The following is a 15,135-nucleotide window of genomic DNA, read 5'->3' on the forward strand; positions in this document are numbered from 1 at the left end:
CCTACACACAGCCGGGGGCGGGGGCCCGCATGAAGGTCTCAGTCCTCGCCCCTGGCCCATCACAGGGCACCTCTAAGGGCATTTCTTCCCGGCAGTGTGCTAGTCCCTGCTTCTAGAAGCCTCAGTGGACGGTAAAGACACAGAGCCCGGGGCGGTGGAATGTTAGGACTCAGGGAACTGAGGCAGGAGGATTATGTGTTGGAAGAACTTTTGGGCTAAGGAGAGGTGGGGGCCTAGAATTCTCAGGTCAACCAAGCTAGTGTGTGCGTGTGTGCACGCGCACGTGTGTGTAAGTGTGCGTGTGTGCGGCGGCCAGAGGTTGGGGGTCTTCACTCTCCACCTTCGTTTTTTCTCATCTATTTGTGTGTGAATGCACACACGTAATGGCGTGCATGTGGAGGTCAGAGGGCAGCCTGGAGCTGGTCCTCTCCTCCGCCATGCAGCCCAGGGACTGCACTCGGCCATCAGGCTTGCTGTCAAGTGCTGTCACCCCGAGCCCCCTCGCTGGCCCCGCACCGTCTCAGCGAAGCCCGTACTTGCTGATTAGCGAGTGGCTGGTCGGGCCAACGCCGGGGCCCGCCTGCCTCTTGACTGCTGCTGTCACAGGCATGCAGCACCATGCCCGGCTTTTCATGTGGTGCCAGGGTCCAAATTCAGGTCCTCACATTTGCGTGGCACACACGTCATCTCCTGAGCCCCCTCCCCAGCCCCGGGCACCCAGCGGCCCGGTACACATCCTGGACTGCCTGGGCCTCCTGTGTGCTTCACGCCGAGGCCACAGATTTATACCCAAGATTCTGACTTGTGGCCCAGACACAGTAACTGGCCGGGGCAGGAGAAGTTGCGCTGTCTGCTCCAGGGTGGCGAGAGTGTCCCCCGCTGCCATCCACAGTCCTCCCTGCCATCTACAGTCCTCCCTGCCATCTACAGTCCCCCCGCTGCCATCTACAGTCCTCCCTGCCATCTACAGTCCTCCCTTGCCATCTACCGTCCTCCCCGCCATCTACCGTCCTCCCCGCCATCTACAGTCCTCCCTGCCATCTACAGTCCTCCCCGCCATCTACCGTCCTCCCCGCCATCTACAGTCCTCCCTGTCATCTACAGTCCTCCCTGCCATCTACAGTCCTCCCTGTCATCTACAGTCCTCCCCGCCATCTACAGTCCTCCCCGTCATCTACAGTCCTCCCCGCCATCTACAGTCCTCCCCGTCATCTACCGTCCTCCCTGTCATCTACAGTCCTCCCTGTCATCTACAGTCCTCCCTGTCATCTACAGTCCTCCCTGTCATCTACAGTCCTCCCTGCCATCTACAGTCCTCCCTGTCATCTACAGTCCTCCCTGCCATCTACAGTCCTCCCCTTCCATCTACAGTCCTCCTCGCCATCTACAGTCCTCCCTTGCCATCTACCGTCCTCCCCGCCATCTACAGTCCTCCCCGCCATCTACAGTCCTCCCCGCCATCATCTACCGTCCTCCCCGCCATCTACAGTCCTCCCCGCCATCTACAGTCCTCCCCGCCATCATCTACCATCCTCCCTGCCATCCACAGTCCTCCCTGCCATCTACAGTCCTCCCTGTCATCTACAGTCCTCCCTGTCATCTACAGTCCTCCCCGCCATCATCTACCATCCTCCCCGCCATCTACCGTCCTCCCCGCCATCTACAGTCCTCCCCGCCATCTACAGTCCTCCCCTGCCATCTACCATCCTCCCCGCCATCATCTACCGTCCTCCTCGCCATCTACAGTCCTCCCCGCCATCATCTACCATCCTCCCCGCCATCTACCGTCCTCCCCGCCATCTACCGTCCTCCCCGCCATCTACCATCCTCCCCGCCATCTACAGTCCTCCCTGCCATCTACAGTCCTCCCCGCCATCATCTACAGTCCTCCCCACCATCTACCGTCCTCCCCTGCCATCTACAGTCCTCCCCGCCAGCTCTTCCACCCCCGCAGCATCCTGGGAGGCCCATCCCCAGGCCCATCCGTGCGGGTACCTTGGTCTGGATGGCCTGCTGAGGGAAGCCACTCATGGCATTGATGAGCCAGCCCTCTAAGCTCTTGGCGAAGTTCCTGATGGCCTGCGTCAGGGAACCTGGGGGCGTGGACCAGAGGCTCATGGTGAGTGGGTGGCAGCACTCGCCCCAGGGGGTCTGCCAGATGCCATGTGGACGATGCCAGCACAGGCAGACGTCCCATGGAGAGAGCAGCGGCAGCCTGAGGGTGACTGGGGCCCTGGACAGGGAGGAGGTGCCGGGAAGAGTGGAGACCAGGGACACTTGCCCAGCACCTGGCATTGCCTGGGCTGCCCCACAATCAAGATGTACATGTCACCAGTACCATAGCATCGGGGTCAGACAAACACACATGTACATGCACAGGCACACTCATACATATATGCACACATGCATATAGACACACATGCACACACGTACACACAAAGTGTATTCCGTCAACATCCAAATTTATTTTATGCTGACTTGCTATAAGAAGAAAATTGGACTTTCTGGTTTTGTTTTTGGGAGATGGTCTCTCTAATGGCTGTCCTGGACCCCGATCTGGAGACCAGACTGGTCTCGAATGCAGAGATCCTCCTGCCTCAGCCTCCTCAGTGCTGGGATAACAGGTGTGTGCCACCATGCCTGGATAACCGGGCAGTTTATATTTTCATTTTTCTTTTGATTTTTACTTTCAGACTGTTTTTTAAAGAAAATGTATTTCACCATCATTGTTCTCCTGAGATGCAGAATGCCACCCTGGCCAGTCCCCCAGACATGAGGCCACGCAGAGAGGTCATAGTTGTGCTGGTTCTAACTTCTGGCAGGAAACACACACACACACACACACACACACACACACACACACACACACACACACACACACACACACACACACCCGTGCACTCAGGAAGATCCAGCCTGGCCTCACATCAACAGCCCCACATACACACAACCCTCCTGCAGGGAAGGCACTCGAGGCTGAAGCTGGACTCCCTGCCCACTCTGGGGTTGAGGGCACCGAGCTGGGGAGGGCCGGCCTGGGCAGGTCCAAGGTCATCTGGGCTCATGGGCGATGCCCTCTCTAATGGGCCAGTCTTGCCCATTTCTCCTAGCAAACATCCCTGGTGCCCACAGCAGCCTGGCATGCCCTTGAAACTGAGGTGGCCACAATGGCTTTCCTAATAGGTGACTCTTGGCCGCCCTTGCCTGCCCTCCAGGGAACCTTCTGGAAAGCCCGGCACATGCCCCAGCCAGCTTAGCACCCTGCTGCCTGGCAGAGAGCTCTCTGGGGTCAGGAGGCGGGTGGAGCTGGCAAGTGAGCGGCACCTCAGGGCTGAGTGGTGGCTGGGCAGGGGCAGGGCCTTGGGAGGGCGGCTTACTGGGGACCGGCCGCAGCACATCTGGGATGAGCGTCTCCACCAGCGCCTGGTACAGGATGTGGTCGCAGCTGCGCATCCACTGCAGGATTGGCTCGCATCTACACAGAGAGATGAGCTTGTCCTTGGGGAGGAAGGTGACTTCTGGCTCTTCGTCGCTGTGGGGGGGAGGGGCACAGGTGAGCCTGCGGTGACGGGCAGGGACCACAGAGCACAGAGGAGCAGGCTCAACCAGGCTTGGCCGGGGCGCCAGGGGGCAGCACTGTCCCATCTGCCTGTGGCTCCGGTAATGCATGGCTCTGCAGTTACTGGACCAGGTCACAGCTCAGTAGCACAGTTCCGTTATCTTGACTCTCAGGAACCCGAGGCAGGAGGATGACAAAGCCATGCCCAGTCTGGGCTACAGCAGCAGACCTGGGGCCTAGCTCAGGAGAAGAGGCCCTGCTTAGCACGCGCAAAGGCCCTGGGTCCCCAGGACTGCAGCAGAACAGGGTGCTGTGGAGGAAGGTGGTCCCGGGTGCGTGAGAGAGAGACACGTATTTACACAACGTCTCCGGCAGCTTAGACACGTGCAAGGTGTCAGGAGATTGGCTCGGGGTTAAACTGGGGAACACATGGGCTGAGCCTGCCCTGTCCTGGGTGGGGTGGGGTGGCACCTGGCAGGCAGCGAGGCACGTCCATCACTGGAGGTAGCCTTGCAGTTCCAAAAGGACAACCACAGCTTCTCGATGTACTGAAACTGGAGGTTCATGACGACGTCTAGGGTGGCCTAGGAGCACAACAGCCTGTCAGGGTGAGGCCCGGGCATGTGCCTGGCGCTGTGGGCAGTTATGGGGTCTCCTAAGGTCCCCAGAGGGGCTGGTGAAGAGAGGATGGGCAGAGGCAGTGCCCAGGGAGAGGGACCTGTGGGGGGACACGGATGTGGCAGTGGTGTGTGGGAACTGCAGGTGGGGGCTGGGTCTGGCCGAGTAGGGCGTCACCTCACAGTGCCTGCGATACACCAGCTGCAGGGCCTTCACATCATGAAGGGTGACACTCTCCTGCAGCAGCGCACTGCCTAGGTCAGGCGCCGGGAACTCTGGGAAGACGTGGGACACATCTGAGAAGAGACGACACATACAGGTCACACATGCAGACTCCGGGGTCCACAGGCACAGGGCAGTCATGGCACTGTGGCCACATGGTGACCTCAGTGTCAGCTCCTCAGGCGAAGCAGAGCCGTGTCTCAGCTGTCACCTAAGCAGACACAGGCAGGGCTGACTCTGGCTGGAGCACGTGCTGTGGTGCCGAGGCCCTGGGTCCCACCCCTAGTACCCGAGACCTGTCGCCCCAGCACTGGGGAGGACCAGGGGTTCAGTCAGCCTGGGCTATGGGAGGGTCACTAATACATTATATATTAGTCTGGGCACACACTAGCCATTCTGGAATCCCAGAGGTGTCACAGGTTCACTTAGGAACTTATACATGGCGGAGCAGGTCCCACGCTCACCTATGTATTGCTGGTGATGCTGGCCCTGAGTGGCTATGGCCTGCTCGGGTGTGCTGTGCAGGTTGCTGTGGGTGCCGCCGTCCCCAAGGCTGTCCGACTTCTGGACTGGCCGGTACCTGGCAGGGGACATATGTGCCACCATGAGGCCCCAGCAGCACTGTCTGGGACAGTTCCGGGGAGCACAGAGGACTCAGAGTGTGCAGGCATGTGGATGTGGGTGTTACGTCATTTTAACAGTGGTCAAAAGTACTCTTGCTCTCCCAGTGCTGGGAACCGAACCTGTGGAAAGAAAGTGTCCTGCACCCAGACAGACCTCGGCTCACTGCTGCTGAGCATCAGGCTCAGGGCAGGAAGTCTCACACAGCTGTCCCCACCATCCAGCTCCAGAAATAGCTGCCCCCCTGCCACACTTTATGTCTCTGTGATTCTGTGGCTCCAGGGACCTCCTGGGAGGAGGCCTGCCGAGTCCTGTGTCCGGCTCATGTGACCAAGCATTGTGTCCATCCAAGTTGGAGACTTCAGAATGTCCTTCGTTTTCCTGACTGAATGGTAGTCTAGCAGTGGACAGACTCACTCGTGTTGAAGTCACCCACAACACAGGTATCTCCTTGTTTCCATGCTGTTTTCCCTGTGGAGACTGGCGACCCTCCACACAGATCCTAGGGGTTTCATTACTGTGTGGAGATTCTGATTTTTGGTTTACTTTGGGCTCTGCCCACTGGAGACACCATGTACGTGCACGGCAGGAAACACACACAGCCTCTTCGGCTCTGAGGGAGAGCTGGCTGGGAGTCACCCAAGGGCAGTGAGTTGCGGCCTCCTGGGGGAGGGAGAAGGTACCTCTGACGTACATGAGCTACATCTGAGGTGCACAAGCTACCTGAGATGTCCCTTGACAAGGGTGAAGGCTTGCTCCTGTCTACTGGTTCTGGAAGGAACCAATGAGGGGCTGGAGGTGTAGTCAAAGGTAGAGCCCTGCTTAGAATCCCTCAGTGAGGGGCTGGGGGCGTGGTCAGGGTGGAGCCCCGCTTAGAATCCCTCAGTGAGGGGCTGGGGGCGTGGTCAGGGTGGAGCCCCGCCTAGAATCCCCAGTGAGGGGCTGGGGTGTGGTCGGGGTGGAGCCCCTCCTAGAATCCCTCAGTGAGGGGCTGAGGACGTGGTCAGAGTGGAGCCCCGTCTAGAATCCCCCAGTGAGGGGCTGGGGGCGTGGTCAGGGTGGAGCCCCGCCTAGAATCCCTCAGTGAGGGGCTGGGGGCGTGGTCAGGAGTGGAGCCCCTGCCTAGAATATTTGAGATCCTCACCACCTCAATTTAAAAAAACAAGATAATTAGGATCTGTGGTTCCAATTACATGGTCTTCTAGAAAAAAACTGGAAATATAGACACCCAAAAATAAAATAAATGAAAACAATAGAAAAATTAGCACTGCCAAGGTCTGGGTGGGAGGGAGGCACAGGTGGAGGACAGGGGATGTTTAGGCAATAAAACTCCCTCATCCGACACCACATGTCACTGTGTATCTGTCCAAACACACAGGAGACAGAGCAGAAGACTCATGGAATGTCTTGTCTTGCCTGTCATATTTGGGGGACACTGTGGCAGCACCCTAGGTCTGGGGCTGCAGGTCCCGGCAGCATGGCTGGTATCCCTCACCTGGGCTTCTGGTGTGTGGGCTGCTGCCTCATGGCCATGTACTGTGTGTCTTCCTGCAGTCGGTTCAGAGGGGAGTCCGGCTTCAGGCGGATCCCATAGTAATGGTACTTCGAGTTGCCCCTGGAAAGTAAACATGGGGACATCCTCCTTAGTTTGGTTGCGCTAGTTTCGTGCTCATGGGGACCATGTGGGGACGGTTCACATACAGCAGCCTCACTGTAGTATAATAAAGGCTCACAATGAGAAAATGAGGCCAACTTTGTCCAGCCACATCTGCCTACTTATTACGATTGTGATTGGTAATTCTTTCCCAATCTCCCGCAAACCCATCTCACAGCTGGCCTGGAGGAACCGTAGCCCAGGAACTTGCCTGCTTGTCCCGAGTGCTGGTGACAGATGTGCTTCCCCATGCTAGGATCAAAAGCCCCATTTTGGCAAACAGCACATCTTAGGGAGTAACCAGGAGGAGGAGGAGGAGGAGGTGACCCTGCCATGCTCAGGGGACCACACAGACAGATGAGCCCCAGTCTGGAAGCTGGACTTCACGGCAGAGGTGGCTGTCCTCGGTCATTGCCCCCCAGTGCCGCCCTCCTTCATCTGTTCTCAGGAGAACCCGCGGTTGCTGAAAGTCGCTGATCTCTTGAACCCACTGCGCTAGCACACAGTGATCCAATGCCAGTGACTGTCCAGCACGCTGCTGACGCAGGCTGGCCGTCACAGCACGTGGGAGGGCGAGGCAGAAGGCTCACCAGCACCCAAGGCCCTGGATCCATCCCTAGCACATCTGTCACCCAGCATTCAGGAGGTGGAGGCAGGAGGGGAACCATCAACATCATTACATCGTGGTGAGCCAGGGCTGCAAGAGACTTGTCTCAAAAAATAAAAATAAAAACGGCTTGCTGCTCAGGGGAATTTCAAATGGATAAAAAATGGAATGAGCCCGGTATGGTGGCTCACACCTTTTATCCCAGCACTCAGTAGACAGAGGTGGGTGGGTCTCTGGGAGTTCAAGGCAGCCTGGGCTACATAGTGAGATCCTGTCTCAAAACAAAACAAAACAAAACAAAACAAAACAAAACAAAACAAAACAAAACAAAACCCCACCAACACAGAATTCACAAAATGAGAGTGAAACCCATCTCTTCCTAGAGTCTGCCACTCCCACTCTGGGCAGCTGGGTCTCTGGCACAGGGAGAGGGAAGGTGGGGTTGGCACGAGATGCGGGGAGCCCTGGCTGCTGTCACCCACCTGGTCCCCAGGCGCCTCGTGCGCAGGCCCATGAACACAGAGCGGATGAGCTTGCCGAAGGACGCGGCATTGACCGGCTCCAGCTTGTGCTCCTGGCAGTGGCGCAGGTAGTGGTTGTACAGGGAGCTGCGGGGCAGGCTGACGCCTTCCGCTGTCTCGTAATTATCCAGAAGCCACTGGAGCTGGAGGACAGATGGGCATCAAAGGCCTGGAGTCCCAGGACAGTCGCTCACTTCCCTGTGCTGCAAGGGCAGCGGCAGAGCCACCTGTGCGGTACTCATGTCTGTCCCCCGGACACATGCCAATCACTTCCGTCCATCTATTCACCCACCCACCCACCCGTCCGTCCGTCCGTCCATCCATCCACCCATCCATCCATCCACCCATCCATCCGCCTGCCCGCCCGCCCGTCCGTCTGTCCATCCATCCATTTAACCAACCAACCAACCAACCAACCAACCAAACATTTGTCCACCTATCCAGTCGTCGACCCACCCACGCATCCATGCACCCACGCATCCATGCATCCACCCATCCATGCATCCACCCATCCATGCATCCGTCCACTCATTGCTTTCCTCCAAGTACACTCTGGCCTCCGTGTTCCCTGACTTATTTTATGAGCCCCCATGTGGTGGAGACAGAGCAGGCTGTGTCTCCAGGCTGAAACACAGCACATAGCACCACATACCCGGGAACAACAACACCCCCAAACCCACACGACAGCGACAGGTTTTACGCAGAGACACGACAGTGGACATGGAGTCTCGTGCTCTAGGCCACAGGTCACTGATGGCCTGCTATCCCAACCCCCAAAGCCAGAGGGCTCTGGGTAGAACCCAGATACCCAGGAAGGCTCTATGAGTCAGCAAAAGGTGCGGGCTGAAGCTGTGTCCAGAGGCCATGGCTTAGGGAGGTGCCGAGAATCTACCTGCTCCCCGTGGGTGCCGCCACCCTCCTGTCTGGATTCTGTCCCAGAGGTCGGTCACGTGACCTGGCCCAGCGGCTGCCCTGTACTAGGTGTGAGCTATGATGCTGGCAAGGAGGCCGAGTCCCGCTGCATGGGAGCTCCGGTGGCCTGTGAATGGTGTCTGCTGCCCACCCTGCCCCTAAGCTGTGTCTCTTGTGCCCACGCTTGTGCCTTCCCTGGCCCCAGACTGGGCAGCAGCTCCCAGGGAATCACTGCTGGGGAACAGGCTGTGGTCCTCTCTAAACAGGGGGTGCACTCTGGGGAGTTCCTTCATGGGGTCAGGCAGGTGTCCCTGCCATGACCAGCACACACCCAGGTTGCTTCCCATTGGCCTCCCTCCTTCCCCATCCTGGGGACATGCTCAGTGTAGATCAGAAAGGCGGGTCAAAGGCTGTCCTGGGGACACAGCAGAGGCTCCAAACAAAAACGCAGATGCCACACTTGCAGGGTGACTGGCCGAGGGGGCAGGAGGCCAGGTCTGGAGAGCACAGAAGGCCTGGGCATGTTTTTCTGATACCACAGCACCAAGCGCTGGCTCTCTAGAGATGGCCGGCCGCAGCCTGGGAGAGGTGGAGGGCTGGCTCTGCCTCTGGGCAAACCAGGTGGGCCTCAAGGGGTTGAGTAGGAGTTGGCCGTCAATGCTGCTGACTGATCAGGGGTATGTGCATCTCTGAGCACCGAGTTAGAGCCTTCCGGCCATCCCACCGCCCTGCTCACCCAGGCCCGCAACTACACGCAACCGTCCTCTCAGGAGCCATCATGGCTGGTGCTGGCCAGGGTGCCAGCCCCTCAGCTGTGCTGTGACTCGGGAGCAGACATCCCCGCTGTCTGCTCCGTGCAGGTACCGTACACCGGCTATCCCCAGCACCCGAGAGAACAGGCTCTTGTCCTTATTCTCCCAACGGGGCGACAGGTGACACTTTAAACACGGAAGCAGGCACATGCCTCTGATCCCCTAACTCGGGAGGTTGAGGCAGGAGGATTGAGACTTGGGGGCTCTCTTCCCCATTGGGACGGAGTGCTAGGGCTCTGACTTCCTCCTGGAGCCTAACAGTTTGCCTTCATTGCCCCTTCTGACCCACTGGGGACACTGTCCTTTTCTTCTCTCCTCATGCTGCAGAACTCAGTCACTTCCGGCCATCCCTGGGCCTCCCACTCAATAGAACTCAGAACCACTGGGCTGATGCCCCAGTGCTGAGCTGTGGGGTCATTGCACTCCTTGGGGAGCGTGATCCAGCCCTGTGTGCTGCACAGGGATCCAGCTAGGACTTGGCTCTCACACACCAGGGCCACCTGGACCCTTGTATTCCTCACAGCTCTGTGAGGCAGGGGTAGAACTGGGGTTGTTCATGCTGGTGCCCCAGGACCTTCACATGACACTTCAGGACCAAAGTTAAGAGTTAGGAGTCCTGGAGAGGAGGAGACATTTGTCCACAGGAGCCTGCAGGGAGGCTCTGGGATGAAGGCTGCGGTGTCCCTTCGTCACCTGATCCCGGATCTTTCCTGAAGGCTGGAGAGCTTCTGTGGTGTGGGAGGAGGAGAGCCGGAGGGTGAGCAGGGCGATGGGAGGGGCTCAGGGCTGCTGGGTCGGGGGTCAGGTCTAGTTCTGGGGCTTGGCTGAGAGTGAGGGCGGGCTAGCAGGATGGCTCAGCCAGCAAAGGAGCTGGTCTCTGGGACCCTCACTGGGAAAGGAGGGACCGACCGACCGACCGACCGACCGACCGACTGACCGACTCCCGCAAACTGTCCTCTGAGCTCCGCATGCTCACTGAGCACTCCCAACCCTCACTGACAAACAAAGAACAATCATTTCAAAGGGTGAAGGTGCCCTGGGGCTGGGGTCTGAGATGGCAGTGCTAACTTGGGCTCTTGAAGCCACAGCTGGGGTGGGTAGACACGTCGCCACTGTCCCGTGACAGGGTCCAACAAGGGCACTGTGCTGGCTGGCTTTTGTCAACTTGACCCCAACCTTGATTATCTGGGAAGAGGGACCCTCACCTGAGGGACTGCCCCCACCAGATTGGCCTGTGGGACGTTTCCTTAATTAGTGATCAATGGGGAAGGCCCTGCCCACTGTGGGTGGTGCCGTCCCTGAGCTGATGGTCCTGGGTTCTATAAGAAAGCAGGCTGAGCAAGCCATGGGGAGCAAGACAGTAAACAGCACCCTCCATGGCCTCTGCATCAGCTCCTGCCTCCAGGTTCCTGCCCGACTAAACAATCCCCCCTCCCCAGCTTGTTTTTGGTCATGACCGGACTACGACACCACTGTGTAGGGCCCGCAACAGCTACCAGTGGCCGTGCTCCTGGGAGGTGGTGGCGCCTTCAGGGGCCCCGGCTGGCCGAGAGGACTTCGGGTGGCAGCTGCTTCTTCCTCTCTATTTTGGCACCTATGGTGAGTGTTTGGGCCTCATCTGCCACACACTCCTGCACTGCGTCCTGTCTGTGTGGCCTGGTCCCAGCTGGCTGTGGATCCTTGCATGTTTGTCACAGCACTGGACCGACAGCTGGCCACTGTGAGACCTCCTAGAGCAATGCCAGATCATTTCTGCATCTCAGGGTCAAAACAGAATGTCACACCTTTCAATTTAACCTTCTGGCCTGGTGGTAAGGAGGGGCCGAGCTGTACTTTGTAGACAGTTGGCACAGTGTGGACCTGCAGGACCTGGGCTGGATGAGCACAGGCTCAGTCTCCGGCAGAGCTATTACCTTCCCGGTCCCCGGCACCTCGGCTGCTCCGGCCCTTGATGGGTGGTGGGATGGGTGGCCGTTCCCAGCAGTTGCTATGGTGACATCTAGAGAGGGAGCTGTGGCTTCCCCGAGGGGCCCTCTCTCCACTAAACCCGCTCCAGCTGCCTCTGCTCTCCAAACCCACTGTGGAGATGACGGGGCTGAGGTCCCCACGGCAGCGTGGGGAGACGCATGGCTCCATCGTGGACGCTAGGTAATACCAGGGACGTGGCCATGCTAGACACGGAGCCCCAGGACCCTCTGTCTCTATTTGGAAGGATCAAGAGCTAGCCTGAAGCTGTGATGTCCTAACCCCCCAGAAAGCCCTACCAAGAGCCACAGTGGCCACAGACAGCCCTGGGGACAATGGCAGGCCACCAGCAGCTCTCTCCTCTCCCTCTCAGGCTCTGTCATCAGCCAAGACAAGAAGCTGTGAGCTTTCTCTGGCAGTTTCTGTAAAGATCTGACCTCTATTTCCCTTGCTCCTACGTCACCAAAGCCCCGAAGGCCGTGAGAGTATTCACCTTGGTAAACACTAGGGGAGCGCCTGGGTCCGTCTGCTGACACACAGGTTAGAAAGCAGGCAGGCCCCCCGCAGCCCTCAGTGAGCACCATGGGGTCCCCTGCAGACCTTCTGAATGTCCCACAGAAACAACTTGGGGGCTCTGTCCCTGTAGCTGCCTTTCCCAGGCTCCGCAGGCTGAGGTGGTCCATTTGCCTTTAGCACCAGCCTGGGGTCAATCCCAGGCTTCCCCTCACAGTGTGACCTGGGTGGTGTGTGGCCCTTCCCTCCAACACACCAGAGGCTCCTCCCTTGGGCTCTGTCCCCACGACACTGTCTAGCAGCGGAGGGTGCTGTTCGTCCTGGAGGGGCTGGGCCCTGGTGGAGGGAAATGTCCCTGTCACTGCCTCCTGTCACAGGCTGCCTGGGACAGCACCAACTGTGCAAGCCCTCAAAGCTTCTAGACTTTTCTCTAGATCAGTGTCTGCTCCTTTCCCCAGAGAGTCCCACAACATTCCACTGTGAACCTGGGCCAGCAAGAAGGTAGTGTGTGTGTGTGTGTGTGTGTGTGTGTGTGTGTGTGTGTGTGTGTGTATGTGTGTGTGTGTGTATGTGTGTGTGTGTGTCAGAGGATCAAGCTGGAGAAAAAGCAGATGTGAGAAGCCTCAGGGAAATCTACTTTTGAGGGCCATGTGGGTCTTAGTTTTTGAAAGCTCAACCCAGCTCAGTGTGGTGGTACACTCCTGTCATCCCAGCTCTCAGGAGTCTGGGGCAGGAGGATTGCAAGTTCAAAGCCAGCCTCAGATACATAGTGAATCCCAGGCCAGCCTGGGCTACATGAATGTCTGTCTCAATAAACAAACAAGAATAAGTAAATCAAATCCCCAAACAGTCAGGCCAGTGATCCCAGAATGTGGGTGGCTGGGGCAGAAGGATGTGGAGTTTGGGCCAGCCTGGGCTAAATAGCAAGGCCCTGCTTCCTAGTAAATAAACAAGACATAGAGGGGGCCCATACACTGGGCAAGAGGCATTTGGGGGTGTTGGAGAGGGCAGAGCATTCCTCCTCAGCTCTCCAGTCAAATAGAGAGCCCTACCCTCCTCCAGGCCCGGCTGGCCATGCTGAGTCTGGGCCAGGGCGCTCGCCTCCCAGAGAGGCCTCCAAAGTCCAGTGTCTGCACCTGCTCACATTTCCAAACCACACAACTGAGTGCCTTCATGGCAACCCAGCCCCACCCCATCTGCCCCTTTAAAAAGCTGTATTTTTGCTTCATTTAAAAATTTTCATTATCATTATTTTTAGATTTATCTTATTTCACGTGTACAGGTGTTTGTCTGCATGTAAGTCTGTGTACCATGTGCATGCAGTGCCCACAGAGGCCAGAAGAGGGCGAGGGATGCCCTGGAACTGGATGAGTGTGAGCTGCCACACAGGTGCTGGGAACTGGACCCGCCTGAGTCCTCTGCTGGCCTTAAATTTGCTGTGCTGTGGAGGTGACCTTGACCCCTGCTCCTTGCCTCAGTCTCTTGCATGCTGGTGACAGGGTGAGGTGTGAGCCACCACACCTGTTTTGTGATGTTAGGAATGGACCCCAGGGCCTCGCGCTTGGCCCGAGCCCACCCTAGCCCGTCTTTTCTGTTCTGAGACAGGTCTCGCTGTGCAGCACAAGATGGCCGCAGAGCCGCTACCCTCCTGTCTGGTTGACAGGCGTGACCATGCCAGTCAACTGTTCTTGCTTCTCTGAGAGCTGATGCTTCTTAAGATCTCACCAGTCTACACACTCCACCTCAGGACACACTTGGGACACAGGGGTCATCCTCAGACATCCTAAGGCCCATGCGGGCCCTGCCTTGGCCGCTGGGATGGCTAGTGTTTCCCTCTCCCATTCACTTCTTCAAGCTGCGTTCTGTTACATCCTGGGCCTTTCTAACATCTGTGAGCACTCCAGACAGAACAGGGTGTCCGGGGCCCCAGCGCACTTACATGGCTGTTGAGCAGGCCGCCTTTGTGGGGGGCGAGGCCTTCGCTTTTTTGGAGAGTCTCAATCGCCATTTCAAGCTATGAAGATGTGTACAGAGACAGGGCAAAACCAGAGGTGGGGGGGTGGGGGGGAGAGAAGGAAATCAGATGGTTAGTGGCAGGCAGCCCACACTGGTCCCAGCCTTGCATTAACATCCAAATAGCAATGCCAGCTAGTGGCGGCAGGGGGTTAACAGTGAGTGAAGCTGTGGCAGGTTCAAGGCCCTGCGCCATGCACCTGAGCCCAGAGCCCAAGACAGCAGCAGAGAGAAAAGTCGCTGGTGGCTGACATCACATCCCAGCCCAGGACACAAGGCACGAGAACTAAGCTCGGGCACGTGCAGGCTGAGCATGTCAACAGCAGGAGTCCTTCTCCGTCTCGTTATTCACTTGAGTTGGGATGCATGTGCGTGGGTGTTTTGCCTGCATGTCTGTCTGTCAGTGCGGTGAGTGCATGCCTAGGGCCTGCAGAGGCCAGAAGAGGGTGTCAGATCCCTGCAACTGGAATTACAGATGCTGTGAGCCACTGTGAGGGTTCTGGGACCCGAGCCATGGGGTGCAGCCACAGTGCATACCTCTGCCTGATGAGGAGCTGGGAATTAGAGGACAGAGCAGGGGAGGGATGGGCACAGAGCCTGGGGAGTGAGTGGGGACCGGGTGGGCTTCTAGGGGAGCAGTGACTGGGTGGGAGACCCGGGTGGAGCGGAGGAGAGAAGACCTGCAGTTACGGTGCCCGGCTGTGGCAGTGGCCAGTTGAGCGTGACCTGGCCAGCAGCGAGAGCTGACATCAGCCAGGACAGCAGAGGCTGCCGCTGGGTTTCGGGTGAGGGCCAGTGGAGCGTCTCACTCGCCAGGCTCCCTGGAACCGTGTTCAGGATAGAGAGCCCAGGGTGGGCGAGAAGGCTCGGGCAGTAAAGGTGCTTGCCGCCAAGCCTGGTGACTCGAATTCAGTCCCTAGGACCCCCAAGGAAGGAGAGAGTCTACTCCCCAAAATGTCCTCTGACCTCCTCAAGTGTGCCACGGCACAGTGTGCACACACAATAAACACAGTGTGATAAGAAAAAGAAAAGGGGGGCTGGAGAGATGGCTCAGTGGCTAAGAGCACTGCCTGCTCTTCCAGAGGTCCTGAGTTCAACTCCCAGCAACCACATGGTGG

General features: G+C 57.9%; 1 protein-coding gene across 4 annotated transcripts in view; it reads right to left on the minus strand.

Moving 5' to 3' along the window:
* Rfx2 (regulatory factor X2) overlaps positions 1-15,135 on the minus strand; it is a 59,261-nt gene that overhangs the window by 5,109 nt on the left and 39,017 nt on the right. Inside the window, exons 6-13 of one of the 4 annotated variants that reach the window (XM_006982272.4) lie at positions 13,944-14,018; positions 7,764-7,945; positions 6,516-6,635; positions 4,864-4,979; positions 4,355-4,473; positions 4,031-4,143; positions 3,378-3,532; positions 1,996-2,093 (exon numbers count right to left, since the gene is read on the minus strand). In XM_006982272.4, coding sequence (XP_006982334.1) covers positions 1,996-2,093; positions 3,378-3,532; positions 4,031-4,143; positions 4,355-4,473; positions 4,864-4,979; positions 6,516-6,635; positions 7,764-7,945; positions 13,944-14,018 — 978 coding nt within the window. The remainder of the gene's footprint in view (positions 1-1,995; positions 2,094-3,377; positions 3,533-4,030; positions 4,144-4,354; positions 4,474-4,863; positions 4,980-6,515; positions 6,636-7,763; positions 7,946-13,943; positions 14,019-15,135) is intronic. The other 3 variants (XM_016000839.3, XM_076559297.1, XM_006982273.4) reach the window with 3 other exon arrangements.

The sequence above is a fragment of the Peromyscus maniculatus genome, chromosome 22 (assembly GCF_049852395.1).
Source record: "Peromyscus maniculatus bairdii isolate BWxNUB_F1_BW_parent chromosome 22, HU_Pman_BW_mat_3.1, whole genome shotgun sequence".
NCBI classification, from domain to species: Eukaryota; Metazoa; Chordata; class Mammalia; order Rodentia; family Cricetidae; genus Peromyscus; species Peromyscus maniculatus.